General features: G+C 43.8%; 2 protein-coding genes across 2 annotated transcripts; one reads left to right on the forward strand and one right to left on the reverse strand.

Moving 5' to 3' along the window:
- The first annotated feature begins 1,271 nt into the window (after positions 1-1,271).
- Positions 1,272-21,044, forward strand: LOC307020841 (ephrin type-A receptor 4-A-like). Its single transcript, XM_079652441.1, is given in 17 exon segments — positions 1,272-2,238; positions 2,877-2,944; positions 5,053-5,250; positions 5,554-5,664; positions 6,068-6,422; positions 14,187-14,342; positions 15,186-15,707; positions 17,119-17,243; positions 17,387-17,546; positions 17,654-17,765; positions 18,615-18,673; positions 18,992-19,025; positions 19,027-19,103; positions 19,227-19,412; positions 19,728-19,789; positions 19,957-20,166; positions 20,658-21,044. Coding segments are annotated over 17 exon segments (2,811 nt in total). The 5' UTR covers positions 1,272-2,081; the 3' UTR covers positions 20,877-21,044.
- A 1,042-nt stretch (positions 21,045-22,086) lies between these two features.
- Positions 22,087-23,370, reverse strand: LOC307019925 (protein FAM200A-like; the record flags this gene model as incomplete). Its single annotated transcript, XM_079651024.1, has 1 exon — positions 22,087-23,370. One exon carries the CDS (start codon positions 23,368-23,370, stop codon positions 22,087-22,089), a length of 1,284 nt encoding a protein of 427 aa, XP_079507150.1.
- Between the last annotated feature and the right edge of the window lie 1,639 nt (positions 23,371-25,009).

Raw genomic sequence — 25,009 nt, forward strand, 5'->3', positions numbered from 1 at the left:
CAGCCATCTGGGGCCCCAAACGGAACAAAAAGTGTGTGTGTGCCGATGTGTGGTTTAGGACCAAGGGCCAAACTTAAAGTGGAGATTCGAGGCTGGGGGCCCGTTGTGGAAACCCCCTCCAGAGAGCTGGGAATCTCAGGGGAGAGTGGGAAAAACATCCCGACGGTCATCAATCAAAACTTCGGTGACACAAATGACCAGAAACAAGAGACCGTTCTCCATCCATGTCACTGTGTCCTCTCCGCCCCACAGCCATGTCCCACCCACCTGCGTCGCTGCCCCATTGGTCCTTGCCGCACGCCGCCCGATGGGATTGGCTCATTGGTCCCCGGGCGAAATCGTGATCCCCTCTTGGCTAATTGGGTCTTTGTGATTGCGCAGTCTGTCGTGTCGCTGGGGGAGAATGAAACGTGAAAACTGTATTATGGTCGATGGGGGAAGAGTGGCAGGTCGAAGTAGGGAGATCGTTTTTGGGGTCTCAAAGCGCCAGATGCTCTTCCTGGGTCCATTATGATGCCTTACAGGGGATCGAGATGGTTTCGGCGTAGCAACTGTGAAGACACAAAGCGAGATGGAGACCGGCCGAGATGAAGACTCACACAAGCACATACATGCAAATGCAGACTCTCACCAATTACACATGCACTCACATATAGTTCCCTGTTTAAAACACTTTACTTGAAATGAGCCAAACCCTTGCTACTCAGTGCCCTTTGTTTATCAATTTCCACAAAGGTCATTAGAACTCTGTACATGTTCAACAAGGTCAAACCAAATGGGAGCATATCTCAGTTTCTTCTTTTGTGGTTAAAATGTACAACACTTTGGGGAAAACCCCACTGTATTGAAATAAATTAAAGTATTTACTTCTTCAAGCTGTGTCTCCATTGTGAGTAATTGTTCTCCAAAGTCTTTGAGAGAGGGAGAGTGTAGGCGGATGGGTCATGAGCCTGCTCTTTGTCTGTGCCACCACGTTTCATCATGAAGCCCTACTCCTGTGCCTTGTTACTAAATAGATAGGTTGCTCTTCTTCTCTATTGTTTTCATCACGTGGGGTTTATAGATCTAAATCATAACAAACTTCAGTGGACAGATGGTAAGGGGATCTTTGAAGCTCCTTACTATTATGTTGTTAGCCTTAAAATATCCAACACACTGAAAAAGCCATGACTATATATTGGGTTCCCCCCCTCAGCAATGATCAACAGGTGGCGCTGCAGTCACACTCTTCATGCTCCTCAGGACAAAGAGCTTCCACCAGCCATTCGGCCAAAAAATGGTGACACATTTATATTTTGGTATTCATGTTTTTCTTTTTTTTACATGACATGTTACTTGTTAGACGCTTTTATCCAAATCGACTTACATACTCAATACTTTGGGCAATCCCCACAAGAGCAATTTGGGGTGAAGTGTCTTGCCCAGGGACACAGCGACATGCTGACTGCAGTGGGGTTTGAACCTGTGCTCCCTTGATCCGAAGACCAACGCTCTATCCACTGCACCACACGCCTCCGTGGTTTTATCTGACTATGTGACGTTTGTGACCAGATGCCTTCTGGCACCTTTCAGGGTTTTAACTGCTAAATATCAATTCTGGTGTGGAACAAAGACTATCTGCAGGAGTTGTGCATTTGTTAATTGTATCCTCTGATATTCACCTTAGATTAGTGGTTTCGAAGTGGGGTCTTACCTGCAGTTGTTCAGGAGATCAAGTGTTATCCTGGAAAATCAAGGAGAAATGTCAACAATATTTAATGTAAGATGGTGGTTATTAAACAGGAAAGTATTACTTTCTAGGGTCCCGTTTTTGAATCCCTGGAGCCTACAGATATATCTACCAAATGAAGCCTGGTCTTTTTCCAAAAACCTATTCCGCTTGTCCTTTTAGTTGGGGAAATAAACTGTAGAAATGATGCATTGACGCAGATATGGAGCACAGTACTGTATGTCTTTTGGCTCGTGTCATTTGAATTACCATTAAGAGAAGCATCTGAGTGTGAGAGACCGCCCCAGTATCCGCTGCTGCATCCAACTCGCTTTCACACTTGGGTTCATTCACACACACTTTTCCCACCGGGATGGAGCCGCTTCAGCCAGTGCGCAGAGCCAACGCGGAACACACACGCTTTCACACGGCACACATGGCTGCACACTTACGGCGATTATTTTCTACCTTAATATGGATGTTAACACTAGTTTCAAGTTCGAGGACGAGGATTTATCAGCTGAACGAAGGTGAGTAACGAAGGATTCTGATTGTGTGCGCGCGTGTGTGTGTGTGTGACTTCGGGTTTCCGCTCCTGCACGCTGGGAGACACCTCTGCGTGCGCTCCGCGTACGCGTGATGATTGTGAAGAGCAGGGCGAATATGCAAGAAACCTGAACCGTCAAAAAGTCGTATTTGGAGGAAATGTATTATTTGTCCAGTTTTTTGTGTAGTTGAGCCCCAAAGCTGTTCAGATGCATGCTCTGTCTTCCCATTGATCTTGGATGTTTCCTCATGATATGATCAAAAATCTAGTGTGGAGCATGCAGTAAAAGCTTACAAATCATACACGGTTGATGTTTCTTAATGCATAAATACCATTTGAAGAAATGCAATCAATACTATAAACTGAAAAGATGAAGACTATGTATATGATATAATGTTATGTTCATGATAATGAATATTAAAAGTGTTATACATATCACATTTGTGGGGTATGATATCTGCTAATTCCACATTTACCATGCTTAGTCATTTAGTGTTGATCTTGTGGTATGGCTAAGTGCAAACGTGTGACTTATTTTTCACTGCAAAAGAGTTTTATTGTGCTTATACCCTGTAGGCTGTTTGCCCTTAAACCACCTGCATGTGTGCGTGTGCATTTTAGTGACCCTGCTGGATACCAGGACAGTGCCAGGAGAGCTGAAATGGGCAGCCAGTCCTTCCGAGGGAGGGGTGAGTGGGAGCTTTTTTACAGATACACTGTTTACAACCTGTTCTCTCTTTGGACAAACACACTCTCTATCGCTCACGCACACAAACACACGCACACACACTTGGTCTGGGAACTTTAAATAATCATCCCACAGATTCTGAAATGTGCTGTTGTTCACCAAGCCTAAGTGCTAATATGAGCTTGCTGGCGTTGTGTTTGGCAAAAGAAAAAGCATAAACCAGCTTGGTGGTGGGTGTCTATTTTTTTTAGGGATTTCTACTACTAGTTGCCAAATCCTGTAGATATCCATTTTGTATTGCGCCCTCATCTTTTTGTTCTTTTCGTTGTTGGTACATTGTGATCTACAATTAATATATGTGCTTCCTCTCTCTCTCTCTCTCTCTCTCTCTCTCTCTCTCTCTCTCGCTCTCTTTCTTTCTCTCTTTCTCTCTTTGTCTCTCTCTCTCTCTCTCTCTCTCACTCAGTGTCTCTCTCACCACTTTGTTGGTTTAAGAGTTATTGGTGAACTTGACTCTTATTTTTTCAGTCACCATGCTCCCATTCTCTCACATGCTGCTTGATTGACGGGGTCCTGGTCTGCACGCACTGAGCTTTTGATTACAGGCACCCCCACCTTCCGCACCCCTCAGCTACACACTCACATACACACAAAACATCATCTCTGTATGGTTGGGGCAAAGCTTTTTCCCTCTGACAGCTGTGATTTCTGTCTGCTGACAAAGACTCCAAAAGAAACTAGACAAGAAGGCCTCATACCCCATGACAGCTTTTTTTTTTACTGCTCTCTTCCTCAATACTCCACACATGCACTGCAAAAACACACACACAACATACAAAGACGTGACCATGAGCTCCCACTCTCGCTCATGCGTACACTCTCTTATATTCACATACTGTAGGAGTGCACAGTTACAGACTAAAGTGCGATGCTGGATTTTTGAGGCTGATGCATATGTGGATATTTGAGATTAATACAAACTTGATAATGGTTATATTAACCTATTTTTATCACATTACATTGTACTGGCCAAAAAGACAAGAAAACCACAAGTGTTCAACAGTTAGCTCAACTGAAAACAAATAATTTGAAATAAATAAATGGTTTTAGAAAAGTCAAATAGAAATGTACTGCCGTGCAGTTTCTGCCAACATATACACCAATATTAATTCATCAATATAGCTGTAATAAGCCAATATTGCCCATTGAAATCATTCCTGATGACATATCGATCAAGCTCATTAGACACACACTCCCACACAGACCCCCCACCCCTCCAACACACACACACATTGATACATTCTCTGACTCTCCCTCTCTTTTTCTTTCTTTCGACACGGCACATTTAGTGTGTATACAGCTCTCCCCAAAGCAGATTATTATTCAGTGGCAATAAAAAGCCAATTTGGAGTTGGGAGGCCCTGCGGTCATTTGAAGGGTCACAGTACAAGGCAAATCGTCGGCTGTATTGAGATGGATGTTGAAGTGAAGGCTGAGCCTGTTTTACTTGTATGGAAATGTGCCTGTAAAACCTTGGAGTCCCAACAAATCTGAACCACTGTCCGCTGCTGAATATTGATGCAAGAAGGAATTATTTCAAGTGACAGCACTAATTTAGAGGATGTGCCCCAGCATCTGAATTTTATTTGATCTTGTTCTTCAGCATTTGTGGGAAATAAATATTCCCCTTAACATTCAAATACTCTTCCAAGTGAAACTTGAGTGCCAGGAAAATGTTTACTTCTCCATTTACATCCTTTTTCCACAAGATCTGTGTATTAGTTTCCCCCCAGATTTGAACAATGTCCCTTAGAAAGATTGCTAGTTAGCAGCTAATTATCAAATGTGTAAAATTGTATTGAATCAGAAAAAGTTTTGACCTGCTCTATGACTGCTTAATGATCACTAGGATGGAAAATCATCTTTTAATGAAGTTTTCCGCAAAATTGAGTTTTATTCTTTTGGCATGCAATTCAACCAGTTGATGTTTTGAAAGTAGAAAATCAATCTCAATATTGATGTTTTACAATGAGCGAGAAAATAAACACGCTTCATAAGTAGACGCCCTCACAAGTGTACTAATTCAATTGGATGTGTGTTTGTTTGCAGTGGGAAGAGGTGAGTATAATGGATGAGAAGAACATCCCCATCAGAACATACCAGGTGTGCAACGTCTTAGAACCCAATCAGAATAACTGGTTGAGGACAGATTGGATCCCTCGGTCCGGCGCTCAGCGGGTCTACGTCGAAGTCAAGTTCACCCTGAGAGACTGCAACAGCCTGCCAGGGGTCACCGGCACCTGCAAGGTACAGGAAAACATACTTATGCTGTCTGAACACTGCATGATGGTCATTGTATGGCTCAGGCCCATAAAGTTTTAAGCAAAATGACATTTCAACAAGGATTTCTTCAATATGTTAACTTTATGCTAATTATCTAACGGACCGTTTGCAGCTAATGACGCTTTATTATATATTACAGCTGCTGGTTATTCAAACACAACCCCCCCCCCCTTTGACTCATTATCATATTAAGAGAAAAGATGAGTGCTGATGAAGATAAATAGAGGCGTCAGTCTCACTTTTTTTCCTGTCTCTTTTGTCTTGTAGGAGACATTCAATCTGTACTACCACGAGTCTAACGAAGACAGAGAGAGCTACATCAGAGAGAGCAGCTTCATTAAGGTGGACACTGTGGCAGCAGACGAGAGCTTCACCCAGGTAACACTGAACAACTGAGTCAGGCTTTGAGTTCTTTATCTTCCCTTCTCTGCTCGCTTTAATTTGCTCTTATCTTGAAACTAAACCTCCCCTGGGTACTTAGCTGTAATTTTTGTATTTACTTTACAAGCACTTTTGTCTTCCATGTCCAGTCTGCTGTCCCAGGAATGCTGGCTAGGTGCTTTTGCCTAGTCCTAACAAAACTTACTTTAGTTTTTGGCATTGCAGGCATTACATCTTATTTTACCTTTGCAATCAATAGAAGCCAATCTGGATGAGAGCCAAATGCTGACGATATAAAGATCAGCCACGGTTCAATAGCAACTACCACTTTAAATTATAGAGGGCTGACACTGTTTACATCACAATTAATTAATGTACCTCTAAATGTTTTTCCATCCAGGTGGACGTTGGTGATCGCATCATGAAACTAAACACTGAGGTGCGAGACGTCAAGGTCACGACCCGGAAGGGTTTCTACCTGGCCTTTCAGGATGTTGGCGCCTGTATCGCTTTGGTTTCTGTCAGAGTTTTCTACAAAACCTGCCCGCTCACCATCCGTAACCTGGCAACGTTCCCCGACACTGTAACCGGGGCCGATACGTCTTCCTTAGTGGAGGTCAGGGGGTCTTGTGTCGACCAATCAGAGGAGAAAGAAGAGCCTAAAATGTACTGCGGTGCTGATGGAGAGTGGTTGGTTCCTATTGGTGGATGTTACTGCAACCCAGGATATCAAGAGAAGGGTGGCACATGTAAAGGTAAGAGAAGCAGGGTTACTAAAACCATAAAATTGATGTTTAATTTTGTGATTTTCAGACTCATCCATTTTGCATTAAGTCTAAAGGCACTCGGCTCCCCTTGTGTTGCTTTAAGCTCATCTGCATATGAATAATTAGTCCTTGAGTTAACAAGCTATTTGCTAACCAACACTGACAGATTTGGCTTGTGTAATAATTAACACCTGCTTGATTATTCTGTGGATTGTTTTAATTATTTCCACGTGATATATTTAGAATTGTTGTCATTGTAAAGGGGATACTCACACAGTTTAACTGTGCAGTCTGTTTCCCCAACACCGCAACAAATGAATCATCAGGGTTGTTTTTTCTAACTTTTACAAATTGATAGTTGAGGAGTTGTATTCAAAAATATTTGTGAGGCGAATGAAGTTTAGAGATAGGTGCACAATACAAGACTGCCTAACAATTTTGAATTCATTCAAATTCAAGTAAATATTACACTTTCTTAAATTGCTGCATATTTGTAGAAAAGTCTAACAATTTTGGAAACAGGGAAACAAAGAGCCTGGATCTGTCCAAATGGGACAAAATCTACCAGCACTTCCAACGTGTGGCATAGAGAGAGTCTCTGCACCCAGTCCAGAAATAGTCTGACACACAAAACACAACATGTCATATCTCATCTTAATCTTTTTTATGAATAAACAAGAAGGATTTCATTTTTTAATTAGTGAGCTTTGGGGAGCCTGAAGGCATATTGTGTTACCTTTCAGCAAAGACAGGCTTGTTGTTTTCCTCTGTTTACTGTCTTTGGGCTAAGCTATGCTAATTGGATCCTGAATGCAGCCTGTGAATAATATCTTGTCATCAAACTAAAGAAAGGACATTAGAGCACTTCATTCATCTGTTCTGATTGTAAGAGATACCAGTAACAATCATTGCATTTTGCTGTAGAATCTGTAGAGTTACCCCAAATAACAGTTTGAATTTATAATTCATAACACTTCAATATCCTGATGAATTCAAGATGTAAAGAGTTTCTTAAGTCTTGCAATGAGTATACGTGGAAGCTCAAAGGTCTGATTGTGAGGTGTGCTGACATAACTGCCATCTGGACAAACATGTCTTTCTATCACTTACAAATCTGGTCTGAACTTTACGGTAACAAATGTGCAAGCTGTTCACACATTTCACCAACATGCATGTGGCGTGAATGACGTGTAAAAGTTACTTGTTGTGATATTGAAGACAACTAAATGTGCGTGTTTGTGTGAGAAAGCGGGGAGGGAATGGGGGACAACAGACTCGGTGGAGACATTTTTACAACATGGCTTCACTCCCCCATTCAGTCTCATACAGAACGGACACACAACATGTTCTCTCATACACACACACACACACACGCACGCACACACACACACACACACACATGCACACGCACACGCACACGCACACACACGCACACGCACACACACACACATCCACATGCAGATGCACAGAGACAAGGGAGAGACACACTGATCTGCTCCATCTGTTTTATTTATGAATCCTATCCCAGAAGGCTAATTGTATAACAAACAGACCCATAACTCAAAGAGGAGAGAAGAGCCGCTGAGAGGGAGAAAGGCGAAAAGATGGACCTAAAGAGAGCGATGCGGTTACTGCCAGTTGGCGCTAAAGAGGGGGGGGAATGTGACTCTTTTTCTTTGTAATAAGAGGAGCACTAGCCAAAATTCTCTGTGATAAACGTCCTCGAAAACCTTTACCCCGCTTCCCCCGATTGTCCTTTGTGAAAAGAGGAGGAGGTTTGCAGGATGGTCCCTGAAGCCTGAAAGATGCTCCTCCTCAACTAGATTTAGTGGAGACCCTTGACTTTGTTGAACCTCCAGCAGATGTGAAGTGCTATCTATCTATCTGCGGCTCTCTTCCCTGTCTCCCCACTCTCGCTGCTTGTCAGGTTGTTGGCCGGGCTCAGCTGCCTCAGTGGAAATCCATCAAAGTCTGAATGAATACCCAACGTTGCACAGTGAAAACTCTGACCCTGCAGTATTGGATAGATGCCTCAACACTTCTTCCATTTTAAGTTTGAAATGTGCAGAGAGAGGGGGAGGGCAGAGGGGGGGATAGAGAGAAAAAGGCAGATAGTTTTGAGATGAGATCTGTCTCTCCTCTTGTCAAAAGGTTTCAGGATCTTCTAGACCCTCGTGCCTTCACTGGCAAAGAATGATTGAATATAGCCAGCTATAACTGGACAGAGGCTCTTGTTATTAAGGGTTGGTTCATACTGGCTTTGTTATCAAGAGTTAGATGGAAAGACAGAGGAAATCACAGCCTCTGGGCCAAGAAACAGTCTGTACTTGACACCCAGGATTACAGGAACGTTTTGCTTTGTAAGTTTTGTTTTTGTGCGTTTAAAAAAAACAACAGATAGGACATGTTTTTGGTGGGTTTTTGAGATTCTGGTCAGTATTTTGTTGAACCTTTAAAGCAGAGCAATACTAGCTGTTAACTACTGGTTTCCTATTCAATGGATACATCAATAAATGGTATCAATCTTCTCATATAACTCTTGGCGAGAAACTGAATAAACATAATTTCCCAAAACGTGGAAATATTTCTCTAAAATTTCCTCCGTGAAAACATCGAAGTTAAGCCAAAACTAAAATATAAATCCAGACCTTATTGGGTAAACACATATTTGTCTAGTAGAAGGCTCATTATAAAAATTCTTGATTCAAACTTGCATGATTTGTAAAATATATTCATAATTGTGTCTGCTCTGAATGTCTACCAGTAATTGTTTAGCATACTGTATATCTATGTAAAATGGAATTTATTTAAAAAAAACTATTTTACAACATTTTCATCAAGCTTAGAGTCCTGGTGCAACAACCACTCATTGCTGTGTTGATATGTGTACTGCCTTTTTACTTTTTAATTTAATTTTACCCCAAAACTCCTGTTGAACTGAACTGAAACAGGACTTTGCCAAAGCGGAGAAATGTGAAAAGTTCATTCACTGTTGACACAGTGTAATGAGGATGGAGAGGATGAGAGGAGAAGCTCTGGAGAGGAAGAAGGGATTAGGAGTTGAATAGGGCGAGAGGGAGATTGAAAGAAGGCCACTGACAGCAGAAGGCATCAATACAGACCTGCCCCTCCCCCGCTGGGGGTTCGCCATCGGGTGCAAAGGGGATGAGTAGAGAAACACAAGAGAGAGGGAACGCCCCCTCTTTTTCTAAACCCTTGGTTAAGACCGAGGTCATGACTGAGCCTGATGAAGACGTCAAAAACTCTGACTGACAGCCACTCACGCACACACTCACACAGAGAGAGTTTAGCTACAGGGTGCAGGGTCATGACCGAGGTAGATGAAGACGTCAAAAGTTTGACAGCTGCGATCCGTCTGGGAGGATCGGAAATGAAGGAGGAGAGACAAGAGGAGTGAAACAACAGAGAGAATTTGAAATGTGAACGGCCAGGAAGGCGGAATGAAAGAGGAGCCTTTTTTTGTTTCGCTGTCCCTGCACTGGCCTCCCTTTTTCTGGTGTGTGACTGCCTGGGAGGGTTGGACTGCTTCTGTGTTCCCTGCGTCCACAGAGATTTCATGCTTGTGCTTCTTTCCAACGCACCTGCAGTGTCTCGTCAAACGCAGAAAGTGTTTGGGACGAGAACGGGATGAAAAGAGGGAGAGGGGACTCAAAGGGAGATGACAGAAAGAAAGAGTGAGCGCTGGATAGAAAAGAGTGCATAATCGCTGTATTCAGCCCCTAATTATTGCACCGCATTTCTGGACTCTGGGCATGCTGGAGTGATGATTTAGTGTGCGTGTTTGTGCACAAGTGTTCATGTGTGGGTACTGTATCTCTGATTCTCTGCCTAACAAAGCCCTCCCTCCCATACACTCACAGTTTGGAGGACTGCCCATGGAATGCCTATAGAGAGAAGAGTGTGTTGAGGCAAACAGAGAGGGAGGAGGTGTGTGTGTGTGTGTGTGTGTGTGTGTGTGTGTGTGTGTGTGTGTGTGTGTGTGTGTGTGTGTGTGTGTGTGTGTGTGTGTGTGTGTGTGTGTGTGTGTGTGTGTGTGTGTGTGTGTGTGTGTGTGTGTGTGTGTGTGTGTGTGTGTGTGTGTGTGTGTGTGTGTGTGTGTGTGTGTGTGTGTGTGTGTGTGTGTGTGTGTGTGTGTGTGTGTGTGTGTGTGTGTGTAACTCAGGTGGGGGGAATGGTCTGCATTCTACCGTCACAGTCAGGGTCTGCGCGTGCTATTGTCTCCTTTCTCCCAGGTTGTTCTTAATGTAGAGGAGCTCTGCCAGCACCAGCAGTCAGTCTGTAGCTCTCTGGCATCGGAACAAGCCCCGCTCTCTCTCTGTCTCCCTCTCATTATCCCTCCTCTCTCTTCTCCAACTCTTCTCCCCTGATCCGTGGTCAGGGGTGGGTGGGGGTGCTACTGCTGCTGGTGGCAGGGGGTGATCTGTGTGCGATGGGGGGAGAGGGGGGTGTATTGTTGCAGAGCCCTTTTCACATGCTAATGTCCGCACTGTTGGCTTTGGGCAGGCAAACACACAAATCCATCGTAGCACCAGTTTCTGTGAGTATTGAAATGTAGACAAACTTAAAGCTGCGGCTTACACTGAGCACATTCCTTAGGTTTTAAATGCAGACCCGTGTGAGAAGCTAGTGCCCGTGCATGATGTATGAGATGAATTTAATACCAGGCTCTGTAGGAATGTGAGTTCCTGGGGAGCGGGGGCTGTCCTTTCAATGAAGACATACAGGAGGAAGAAGATAAGGATCACGGCTTATCTCCAGCTTTTTCGGCGGCTTTTAATTAACGGGCCATGACCCCTGTGATTAATAGCGTCCCTCCTTCTCGCGTGACAGTCTATCAATCCGTCCATCCATCCGTCAGTCCGTCCCTCCCTCCATCCATCACACGGACAGGTGTCACTGTGGAGCGGCCGGGGGTACTTCCTCCATCTACACCCCTTTGCTGGGAAAGAACAAGGGATGATGACAGATAACATGGGGTCAGGAGGAATACACACACACACACACCCACCCACACAAATACAGTGTGCCGACAAGGCTCTTACTCAGATTTGCAGTGAGCCCCATTTGCATTTTAGGTAGCAGATGAATGCATATGCAAATGCCGACAATGCTGATAACAATCAAAGGGCACCTTCCCCTGTGCTTCTGTCCCTCCTCCTCACTCGCTATCTTTTTGTCTCTCCACTTCTTTATCTCTTGCTTCTTGTCAGTGGCTTGCTGTCTCTCCCAGTCAACCTTCCCTCCATCTTTTTCACACTTTCTCGTGCTTGACAAAAAAGCTGATTGCAGTCTATTTGCTCCCGTGCTAACAGGCAAAATGTGAACACAGACATGCACACACACATCTCTCCTTATCTCCCTTTTTTTTAAAAGTATGTTTGTGTCCAAATCCCTCCCTTTTTATTGGATAGGCTCAGGATCCGCACAGCCCTCGGTAGCGTAGGGTTAATGTCGGGTTAATGACACCCTCATGAGCTCTTATTTGGGGTCAGCTGCGCTCACCCCCCCCCCCCTGTCAAAACCAGCGCTAAAAAAGACACAAAAGGCAACAGAGGGAATAGAGACATGAGAGGCCACTGAAGGAAGTTTATGGCTTCAAATACTTGCTCCTTTCTTCCTCTTCCTCCTTCAATCCGTCCTCTGTGTTGGAGACAAGGATAGAGGATTGGTTTGACAGAGACAAAGGCAGCGTGACTCCCCTGGCAGCGTCTTGTTTAGTCCTATAATCAACCCTTAAGTCTTTAGCAGGTCAAATACTTTTCTTTCTTTCTCTCTTTATCTCCCTCGCTTTCCCATCCATGGCTTACTTCGCCAGATAGATGATTAAACACTAAGGAATGTGCACAACAGCAGAATAGTGATAAAACTGTATTTTATCTCCCATTTGATCATATCAGCTGACACATTTTAACGACTCCTGAAAGCCAGCCTTATCAGCCGTGAATGTGTTTATGAATTTACAGGTTTCGACAAACGCTTTAAAGCCTCGTGTGTTACGTGTGCGGTCTCATTTGAATTACTATCAATATCAAGCCATAAACGCTGCTTCAAAGCTTTTCAAGGATTTGGCACGCAGAGTATCATACCGAGATAGAGCAGGATGGAGAGAGTTGTCAGAGACACAAAGACAGATAAGTAGAGGTCGAGGAGGAAGTGCGCCGGGAGCGAATGAGGGAGGTTGTGAAAAATGTGAAAGGGAGGGCAGATGAGTGTGTGAAAGAGCAAATCTATGGTGGCTCACACAGATGGAGCAGGATGGTCGGTGTGAGAAGATTACAGAGAAGACTTCCTCCCTCTCATTTGCTGATGAGTGTGTCATAAAGCACTAGAACACACACACACACACACACACACACACACACACACACACACACACACACACACACACACACACACACACACACACACACACACACACACACACACACACACACACACACACACACACACCATTCCCACATTCCTATCCACTCCTACTGGGATGTCTTCATCTCTCTTGGAAATTGAAAGCTTTGAAAAAAGAATGAGCAGAGAAACCGGGAAAGATGGTGGGATTGAGGAAGGAGAGTGAATAGGGTGTGATGATGAAAAGGAAGGTGTTGAGAAAATGATTGCCGTGGAAACAAACGAGAGGGTTTCCTTCCAAAATTAAAAAGATGAAAAAAATGTCTCGAACCAGCCACGCTCTGCCATCTCTTTCGCTTCACCAGTGGATGTCAAGCGGTATAATTATGTACTCATTTATTGTATTGTTACTCTGTCAATGCGTGAATTCCTTGGTAAACGGAGAGAAGCTTTCTTCCCCCCTCCACTCCCCCTCTGTCTCTCCATCACCCTCTCTGTTTCTCCTCTTTCACTTATTTAAATGTCAGTTATATTTGTGTTGGCGTTGCATTTTGATGTATTCAGTTGTGGTGTTTGTGTGTGTGAGTGGGAGCTGATCACCTAGTGTTCCTTTAGGTGGTTTATTTCTTTGCAAAGATAAAAGAAATCATTCTACCCCTCCCCCTCATGCTATATCTATTTATCTCTAGATCTTTTTTTGTACACTTGTTTATCTTTGGATGGAATTGCAGTCTATGTGTTGACTTTGTTGTCAGCCGTCAATATGTAGGGTAACTAAGACTCTAACAAGGCTCAGGGGTCAGCTGACCTGAAGTCAGTGTTTAATGCACTGCTTTAATTACTCAAAGCTGACGAATACCATGGATGTTTTGGTGTCCATTTTTTTGGTGTCTCAACAAAACATGTTATTTTAACCAAAATGTATGTTTTTTTCTATCAGCGGACAGCTGTTGTACAAATTAAGGCTGTAACTAATGAATTTAATATTTTTATTTAGCAGCAGCAACAGTAAATGTCCCCTGTTTACGTATTTTAAAAAAAATGCTTATTTTGTCCAACCAACAGTTTAAAAATTAAAATACCTGTGAACCATTTACATTTCATAAAAAATCAGTCAGCTAAATTGTGAATATGATTGCCCGAAATGACCAAAAACATTGCCCCTTAGCACCACTAGTGGTCCAAAACAGGGCACCTTTAACAACTACAGTGTTCTGTTGAAGGAAACGTGTTGTCACTTCATTTTACAAGATATTTATTGATGTCTACAATAAAGTTTATATCAATGTGACCTGTTGTTATGGACATTTTCGGGACCAGGTGTACGTGGCTATGCATTGTTATTGAAGTGGAGTCTTAAATCTGTCTGTTTCTGTCCCTCTGCAGCCTGCTCTGTTGGGTTTTACAAGGCCAAGTCTTCAGAAGCAGTATGCTCCAAGTGTCCTCCGCACAGCCACTCGCTCAGAGACGGGGCGACCGCCTGCGACTGCCACTCTGGATTCTACCGCGCCGACAGCGACCCTCCCTCCATGGCCTGCACCCGTAAGGACACACACACACACACACACACACACACACACACACACACACACACACACACACACACACACACACACACACACACACACAGCATACACAAGTCAAACCAAGACAATACGTGCGCATTGCTTGCTAATACAAGCAAATAAAGCACACTGATTGTCTCCCATTCTCTCTATCTCTACCAAACAGAGGGAGAAACAAACTAGTCTGAATGCAACCCCTGTTTCATGATCCCATTACTTATGACTAAGCCACCATCTACATCCTGTCTGCTAGTGATAAGTAAATATATTAAATAGTGAATAAATGTCCTCTCCCTCTCTCGTTCTCTTTCTCTCTCTCTCTCTCTCTCTCTCTGTCTTTAAGACGCTGAGTAGGTCCTCTGTGACAGAATTGGAGGCCTCGGTCTGTGTGTCATAAACTTAATTATGCCTATTTACAGCACATGGTTTCCTTGGCCTGGGAAAAATGAAAACACACACACACACACACACACACACACACACACACACACACACACACACACACACACACACACACACACACACACACACACACACACACACACACACACACACACACATGCCCTGTCTCTCAGACACACAACACACAAAAAAGAAATACCACAGAATAAAACATCCACCCCATCAAAAACATCTCTGAACATTATGGTTTCAGTCTAATGCCAGATGTCTACTTTTCAACTTGTGCCAATGGCTTGCAGCAACCCCCTCGACCCCATATACAACCCGTATACCCTCCCCATTATGTGCAATATAGAATATAAACTTTATTGGTTTTGTTCATGCTTAATCAAGCTTATATCCCCCGAATCTTCCCCAGAGCCACCATCAGCTCCACAGCAGCTCATCTCTGTGGTGAACGAGACCTCGGTGGTGTTGGAGTGGGCCCTCCCCCGCCGGTTGGGGGGACGGAGTGACACCAGCTACAGTCTGGAGTGCCTCATCTGTCAGACCGCCAGCCACAGTCAGACTGGCAGTAAAGCCCCCCCCAGGAATCACAGCCTCTCTCAGCCCGAGGCTCAGCGCGTCGGCCTGGGGATGCAGTCAGACCAGGGGATTGTGGGATCTGAAGTCCAGTCAGGGAGGGGGGTCTACCAGGGCAGACCTGGGGATTACCCGAGGCCCGGCGCAGGCTCCAGCTCTCAGCTCTGCCTGCCCTGCGCCTCCGATGTGATTTTCTCCCCAGAGCAGAGTGGCCTGAAGAGCAGCCGGGTGGTGGTGAGCGAGCTGAGGGCCCACACACACTACACCTTCATCGTCCACGCGCGCAACGGGGTCTCCCTGGCCAGCGGTGCAGGGGCGACCCAGAGTGTGTCCGTCACCGTCACCACCAACCAAGCTGGTGAGATGAAGGCTTTGAGTGTGAGAGTAAATGTGTTTGTCGGATTGTTGCAGCAACATAAAATATGCTTATGGTTGTTGGTCCGTAAGTGGGTCAGCACAATGCAAACTGCTGTTCACTGCATGCAGACCCCCCAGGGAAGCAAGGCCCTATGGGTAATGTGGAAGCATGTTGGGGAAAACCTCCATCCAACAATATTTCAGTGCTATGAGACAACTATTGTTGCTATGATTATTAGGAAATGTATGCTTAATATATCTGTACTGCCACAAATATATTTTCAGTGCATCCTAAGAATGCATGTGATTCTGAAATAGCATTTGAAATGCAGATAGGATAAATTAGCCCCATTTCTTGAAACATAAAAGACATAACCACATTGTAATACTGTATAAAAAAATCCATATATTGCAAATATACTTCAAATGCATTGTTTACATAACTCTTCAATAGAAAACTTATTTATGCAATGTGACGCTTTCTCCACTAACAACCACATCAAGATTAATGACACTTCAAGACACCTTTCCTGCTTTCTGTCAACTGGAAATTCTGGCTCTTACTATCTGTCAGAGCTGCCATAGTTATTATTCCGTCCTCCTACACCTAACAACAGCCAAATTAATTATAGGGGTGTTCTCGAGAGGATGTCAGAAAGTGTTCAGGGGAATGTAAATCACTGATTTAAATACAAATAGACAGTGTATGTTGAGGGAAAAGTAAATGAAAAAAGCACAGAGCAGAAAAGTTGACACATAAGGGCATTAGTGTATGTGAGGGTGGGATTTCCCTCTTGTCAGCTCTTAACCACGGAAGTGTGTGGAAAGTCACCCGGCTTTTATGGCGTGTTTCATTTAGGTTGTGAAGGTGTCAGCTAGTGTGTGGCGCTCCTCACACATGCTCTCCATTAGTTTTCAGCGAGTGCTTTTTTCCCCCATGCTGTAACATCTAAACTGTCATTGCTTTAAGTCGTTATGGTGGCATTTAGAAAACGGCACACCTGCCTAGATCTAGATGCCCCGGGGAAATAACGTAGCTGTGTGTGCACAGCATGAGAGCTGCCTGGGATTTGTCTCGTCCAACCTGCACCACCATATGGCCCGATATCACATGAACAGGCACAAAGGAAGACAAACAGTGTGCGGGGAAGGAAAGTAGAGGAATGTAAGCAGAGAGGAAGTGGAGAATGAGGCTGGTCCCTGGGGAATAGGAAGGAATGAGATTTAGGTCAATTCTCAGGTGCACTGGGTCAATGGGATTATTGACATACAGGCAGCAGACATACCTTTAAAACGTTGCTGTGCTGTTAAACTATGATACATGGAATCTTATGAGCTTATAATATATATCTGTCACTAAGTTATTTTTCTTGTCACTGAATTATCCCTCCTCATCATTCTCTCCCTCCCAGCTCCATCTCCGGTTTCGTCGATCTTAGCCACCGACGTCACCAGGCACAGTTTGTCGTTGTCCTGGCAACAGCCGGATAGACCCAACGGGGTCATCCTAGAATACGAGGTCAAGTTCTATGAAAAGGTGAGGCGCCCGCAGGTTAATGCAGCTCAGGCAGCTGTCTGGAATGCCGATATGTTGGCACGCTGTTTGTGTAACTTTGATGGCGGCGATGGATTTGCGGTCAGACATTGAAAAGAGCCCCTCTTTTTGTCCCGTCTAATCAGGATCAGAAGGAGCGTTCCTACCGCATAATGAGGACCTTTTCCCGGAGCGTGGATGTCACGGGTCTCAACCCCCTCACTGTGTATGTGTTTCATGTGCGTGCTCGCACCGCTGCCGGGTACGGAGACTTCAGCACCGCGTTCGAATTCGCCACCAACTCAGGTATTGTGACAGTAATTTTCATGAAGTTTTAAAACTATACGATAAAGTTTATTGTTTCCAAGGTAACAACTTTCTGGATGCGCCCTTTTTATGTCCTTCCCTGTTAGATCCCTTCCCTCTGATTGGAGAAGGAGTAAACTCAGCCTTCCTGCTGCTGTCTGTCAGCGGGGTCGGAATTTTACTGCTGATATCTGCAGCTGTCTTCATCATTAGCCGCAGGTATACACACACACAAACTCACGCACCAACTCACACACACACATATATAGGCATCCATACAGGCAGGCATTCACACCTATAGGCTTTTTATGATGGTGGGAAGTTTCCCATCAGTGCATCGCTGACGTCAACATGCGTGCTGCCTCAACCCTAACTACTGCTTTTGACCAAACTGCCACAATACACACAAACAACTGCTATTGTGTTGGTAAATAGTGTGTGTGTTACCTGGAGCTTTTAAAGGGGATTATAGTGAGACAGTGATAATCCCTTTGTCCCTGACTTGTCATTACTGTCTCTTCAGCAGCACAGCTTGTATGTCAACTTCAATTGGTGTGTACACACACACACACACACACACACATACACACCAGAAACACAAGCATGCGCAAATTCTCACACACACACACACACACACACACACACACACACACACACACACACACACACACACACACACACACACACCTGCTCAGCCACAAAGGTGTTTTTGACAGTTTCTTTGTTTAATGGAAACACCTTTTATCTTGCACTACCTGAGGCATCGCCCCTCCTCCCTCTCTCTTGAAATGCTTTCATCTCCTCGCTCTGCTTCTCCTGCAGCCCGTTGCTCTCTGTTCTCATTGTCTTCCCTCTCAATGGCGGCAAATCCTGAAAAAGCCAGTGAATGCCCAGCGCTACTAGGAATGAAAATAAACAAAGTTGAAAAAAATGGGACACAACAATATTTTTCCATTTGTCATTTCTTGCAAACTGTTAAAATCCTGACCAAAAAAAGAGTGACAAAAATCTATTTTGTGACTTTTCTATCTGAGTGTTACATGTCAATCACCTTCTTTATCTCATCAGGAGGAGCAAGTACAGTAAAACAAAGCAGGAATCTGAGGAGGAGAAACATCTTAACCCAGGTACTTCACACACACACACACACACACACACACACACACACACACACACACACACACACACACACACACACACACACACACACACACACACACACACACACACACACACACACACACACACACACACACACACACACACACACACACACACACACACACACACAGACTGATGCTCTTTATTACATTTCTTCTACACCTGCACACATCCTACACACTTATTGCCAAAGCTATTTGCATAGCATATGCAGCAGTTATACAACTCTTATTTCTTACCCTCCTCTGCATCCTTCCTCCTCTCCCGCCTCTCCTTTATGGCAGGAGTTAAAATCTACGTGGATCCGTTCACCTATGAACCCCGATCAGGCCATCCACGAGTTTGCCAAGGAGATTGATGTTAGCAGTATTCACATCGAGAGGGTTATTGGCATGGGTAAGCTTGGCATCAGTGCCCGCACACACACACACACACACACACGCGCGCGCGCGCGCAGTAACAGGCCCCCACACACATGCTGGCTTGGCGCTGACACTGCTGTTTGCTCTGTGTGTGTAGGAGAGTTTGGGGAGGTGTGCAGTGGCCGGCTGCGTGTTCAGGGAAAGAGGGAGATCTACGTGGCCATCAAGAGTCTGAAGGCGGGGTACTCTGACAAACAGAGGCGGGACTTCCTGTCTGAGGCCTCCATCATGGGACAGTTTGACCATCCCAACATCATCAGGCTGGAGGGTGTCGTCACAAGATGTGAGTTGAAGAACTTGCAATTTCAAATTTGTAGTATTTGGGTTGTGAGTTTGCACTATATGTACATATTTTGGACTCGCACCTGCAGACTTGCACATACAGTACATATATTTATCACATATATTCACATCTGTATATATTTTAACAGTTTACCTAATTATATGGTTGTTATCCCTTTACCTACCCTTACCTGCCCTATCCTGTTTTATTTGTCTCTTATTGATGTTTCTGCTTTGATACCTGAAATTACCTACAGGGATTAATGAAGGTCTGATCTTGTTGCATTTTAACATTTATTACTCTTTACTTGTTTAGGTAAGCCTTTGATGATCATTACAGAATACATGGAAAATGGATCCCTGGATACTTTTCTTCGGGTACATGCATTTCCTCATACTGTCTAATTTTCTTTCCAATAAATACAGCTTTGCATTTTTCCATCTCACTGAAAAATGTACTAAATAGCAGATAATAACCATGTCATGACCTCGAGAGCTACCTGTTGCTAACCTGCCCTCCTGTCTCTATAACTTTCATGTTACAGAAACATGACGGGCAGTTCACGGTGATCCAGCTGGTCGGCATGCTGCGCGGCATCGCCTCAGGTATGAAGTACCTGTCGGACATGAGCTATGTTCACAGAGACCTGGCAGCTCGTAACATCCTGGTCAACAGCAACCTGGTGTGTAAGGTGTCCGACTTCGGCCTGAGTCGAGTTCTGGAAGACGACCCAGAGGCTGCCTACACCACAAGGGTAAGACACACACAGAAATAACATATACAAACAAACAGCTAACCGTTAGCCGTCATTCTTGTTAGCTCTGTCATTCCTAGCCTATTTATTAGCTGCTTTTTTATTGTTAAAAGATTTGTTATAGACAAATGCATGAACAATTGACTGGCTTTTAATACTAGTTGAACATGACATGTTGTTTTTTATCTTGTTTTTAATTATTGTTTTATTCTTTTACTCCTTTTGTGTTATTGTATATTGTATGTGTTCCCTGTACAGCACTTTGGTAAACTGAGGTTATTTTAAATGTGCTTTATAAATAAATAAAGATTGAGATTGGAAAAAAATCAAAGAATACATCTTAAAGCCACAACAATAGGAATAAAAACTATTTCTCTCTTCAGATATATTAATCAATGAGGTAATCAGTCAGGCAAAAGACCAAATTAAACAATGATAGAAATAAAAACCTTTTATTCACTGGACCACAATGACTTTGACTTCTTTATTAGGAGGCTAGTGGGACTTATCTCTCCCCTGGAGGGAAGATCCCCATCAGGTGGACGGCTCCAGAGGGCATATCCTACAGGAAGTTCACCACGGCGAGCGATGTGTGGAGTTATGGTGTCGTCATGTGGGAGGTGGTTTCATACGGAGAGAGGCCCTACTGGGACATGAACAACCAGGATGTGAGTCATTCTATACATCATCTAACCTACAGTTTGTTCTAAGACAAAAGAGGGAGCTCATTCCATAAAGACTTTGTATATACCTTACCTTAAATGGTAAATTACAAATCAGAACGCCTCCATTAATATTATATGATGAATTTGAGGAAAAAAAAGATTGAGCTCCACAACATGGAGTAATTTGAAGATTAAAAGGGAAATTCTTTTTTTTGCCACCTTCTTTTCATAGTTCCAGCCATATGCTGCTGGTAATTACAATAAATGTTATTTAAGAATCCGGGCATGTTTTTATAACATACTGTAGAGCAGGGTTCCCCAATTATATTTACCAAAGGGCCAATTTTTTTCAAGCATGACAAGCTAAGGGCCAAAATGCTATGTGTCACTAAAAGTTGTTTTACACTATGTGCAGATGTTACCTCTATTATAATTGTTGTAGTAGTGGCAGTAGTAATTAAACAAACCCTGTGTTGAGAGTAAAGGAAAAATGCATCCTTGAAACAAAATTAGACCGAAATCAAACATTTATTAACAATAATAATAAATAAATGCTTTATCAAATACAAATGATTTTGCTGTGGTCTGATGGGGTATAACAATAAAACAAAAATAAAAAACAACAGTGAACTCTGATCAAATAGTCAGACAGGTCCACATCCAATTCAGCAAACACTGTAACACACACACACACACACACACACACACACACACACACACACACACACACACACACACACACACACACACACACACACACACACACACACACACACACACACACACACACACACACACACACACACACACACACACACACACACACACACACACACACACACACACTGGGAAAGACAGGAAGACAGAGAGAGAGTTTCAGTTAGTTACTTTTATAATGTCGTACCAAATTCACCACATTATCAGTTTTAACATTTTTAAATATGTGTACCAAATAATATCAGGCTGTAAATAACAAATAGCATTGTTTTTTTTTTACTTTATTTTTAATATATTATTTTAATGTTGTATTCAATTTAACCAGTTTGTGGGCTGTTGTTAAAAGCCCTGCATTATCCAAGGTTTTTTATCTATCATATTAATAATTTGTTTTTAATTACGCTGCGTAGCATTTTATTTAGGAAATGAATGTACATATAAAATATAACTATAAAATGGTTATTTTTGTCTTAATAATTATTATACCACAATAGAATTGACAAATTGCAAAAATAAATTGATGTTGTTCACTCACCAATCAGTGAGAGAAGTGAGAGCGGCGGGATGAGGCAACCTGTCTGATGTTGGGCTTGTATTCTGTTGTGGCAATCCTGAGGCACTGTCCAAGATGTGCACTGGAGAGTCTGTTCCTGTCCTGGCTTTTGATAGCATTCATTGAAGAAAATCCTGATTCGCAGATGTATGTTGAGGGGAACATTGTGAGTAGGAACATAGCAATAGCTCTGGTGTTTTTGAAACGAGCTTGGGGAACCATGTTGATCCAAAAGTCACACACTGGTGCATCCTTGTGTTGAGCTTTCAGCAACTCAGAGCTTCCCATCTCTAAGACCTCCATCTGAAGAGCTCCCTCTTCTATGGAAGGCACCAGCCTTTTGGCCTCTCCAGTCCACTGCCCGTCTGCTGACACAGAGAACGGCTGTCTGAGGAAGAGGAGGATGTCACGTGAGATTTTAGGGGAGCTTTCAAATCGCTCCTTGAAGTTTTCTGCCAGTTTTGACACAAAATCCTTCATTACTGGATCTTCCGGCATTTCATTCTTCTCGCAGTGCTCACGCAGACGTGGAAAGTGCAGCTTCCTCCCATGAATATCTCTCTCCAAAAGGTGCAGCTTTGACCGAAAAGCTTCAACCGCCTCGTACATCTCAGCAACAGTGTGGTTCTTGCCTTGCAGCTGCAGGTTAAGGTGATTTAGATGAGACATGATGTCACACAAAAAATGAACATCTGCTATCACCTTGGTGTCAGTTAAAAAGCTCAAAAACTCATGGGCTTTTTGGCCCTGCAGGCTTGATAAGAACGACACCAGTTCATCACGCAGGTCGCACACCCTCTCCAACACACGGCCCTTGCTCAGCCAGCGAACATCGTTGTGTAGTAAGAGATCCTTGTGTTCAGAGGACATTTCCTCTAGCAACGATCTAAAAAGGCGATGCTGCAGACTAGAGCTCTCACGCACAAAGTTAACCAGTCTCGTCACAGTATCCATCGTTTCTTTCATTTTTCCACACAGTTTTGCGCACAACACTGATTTGTGAATGATGCAGTGAAATGTCAGAAGCGCCGGGTTAACGGCGGAAAGCCTGCTTACCAAGCCTTTGTGCTTTCCAACCATCGACGGAGCCCCGTCGGTTACAACAGAGACGATTTGACTCACATTCAAACCATTCTTTTCGAAGAACTGTGTCAGCTCGTGGAAGATTATTTCCCCGGTTGTGTGCCCGGGCAGAGTAAGCAAACACAGCAGCTCTTCCCGGAATATCTTCCCATCAAAAAATCGTACGAACACAGACAGCTGTTCCATGTCGGTTCGGTCACAGGAGGAGTCTATGGCTAAGGATATAGCCTCTGTTTTCTTCAAATCCGTGAGTAGACTGGAAAAACACTCCTCCGCTAAAACCTCTACTCTTCTGGTTGCCGTGTTAGCCGACAGCGGCACCTGCTTTAATAGCTCTACAACCTTTTTTTGTTGTTTTTCATCATGATTTAAAACTTCATGAGCCATGTCTATCGCACACCGTTTAATTAACTCAGCATCAGCAAACGGCTTCTTGGCTCTAGCAAGCGTCCAAGAGACGTGCAATGAGGCAGCTGTTGCGCTCTCTTGTGCCGATGTTGTTTTCGACATTGTGGAAACAGTGTGCTTGTATGATGCAAGCAAACCTGCTATCTTTTGTGTGCGCTGGTCGGATTTCTCTGGATAGTTAGCATTAAAACTGGCAGCATGAATAGAGGTGAAGTGCCGCTTCAGGTTGTCTGATTTGATTACAGCTACATTCTGCATGCAAATCAAACAAGTCGGTTTAGCATTGACGTGGTCCGGTAAAAAAAAACAATACTTCTCAGTCCAGTCAGTTTTGAACTGACGGTTCTCCTGGTCTACCTTCCTCTTCTTTGCGAATTCCATCCTGGGTTTGAGTTATCCACGGCCCGTTAGTGTCATGTTGGTCAATCGCTGGGTTGGGATGACAGGCGGCTAGCTGGCGAGCTATTGTTTATATGTGTTTGCCGCTATTCCAGGTGGTGACGAGTAAGTCAAGCGCGCGAAGCACGTCTTGCATATGCACGCGATAAGGTCATGGGTCAGGTTTACGAGTGTCGACGGAGGTCAAAATAAAGCGAAACCGCGGACATTTTATTTTATGTTTTTATGTTATAACAAGTGAATGCCAGTAGATCAGCGCGGGCCATGCTATTGCCTCTCGCGGGCCGGATCTGGCCCGCGGGCCGCTAATTGGGGTTGGCTGATCTAAAGAATGCCCCAAATATTTTGTATCTTAATGGATTAGACCATTGTAAAAGGTCATTTTGATTGTTTTACACAATACTTTTCCATTGTTGAAATAGAAAAATATATAACCAAAACCATCTCCATGGCTTCATACCATTTAATGGTAAATCAAATATATTTTTGGGGTGAAGAGACCCCTTCGAGGACTGATATATCATTGTTTCAGTCATCAGGAATAACATTATACCATCTCCAAAGATGCACAGACACACACAAGAACATAATGTACCAAAGCCTGTATGATTACTGAGCCATTAGCCCCAGCTGTAGAGCAGCTGGAGTGAATGCACATTATACAGAGAGTCAGAAGACTTTGTGAGTTTGGCCCGAGGTTAGGTTGAGTGAAAAAAAATGCCATATTGGCAGCTTCTCTGGAGACGAGCCTAAAACCTTGAGAAGACAAGATGAGAAACATGAAAAGGCAGTGACTCATCTCACCTTGTGTTAACACTGTCTCCATCTGTATTCATGCGGAGCGGTAATTCTGTCTGTGGATCAGCTCCTCGCTGAGTTCACTCAGAGCTGTTGCTCCAGAGGTTTTCCCATTCCAGTGTGCTGGAAATGTGTGTACTGCAAACATCTCTAATGGAGCAGAGTGTTTATTTCAACAAACTCATTTAAGTTTCATCAGGCGGCTCCTGAGGGGCTGGGG

This window comes from Notothenia rossii, assembly GCF_949606895.1.
Source record: "Notothenia rossii genome assembly, chromosome: 9".
Taxonomy (NCBI): Eukaryota; Metazoa; Chordata; class Actinopteri; order Perciformes; family Nototheniidae; genus Notothenia; species Notothenia rossii.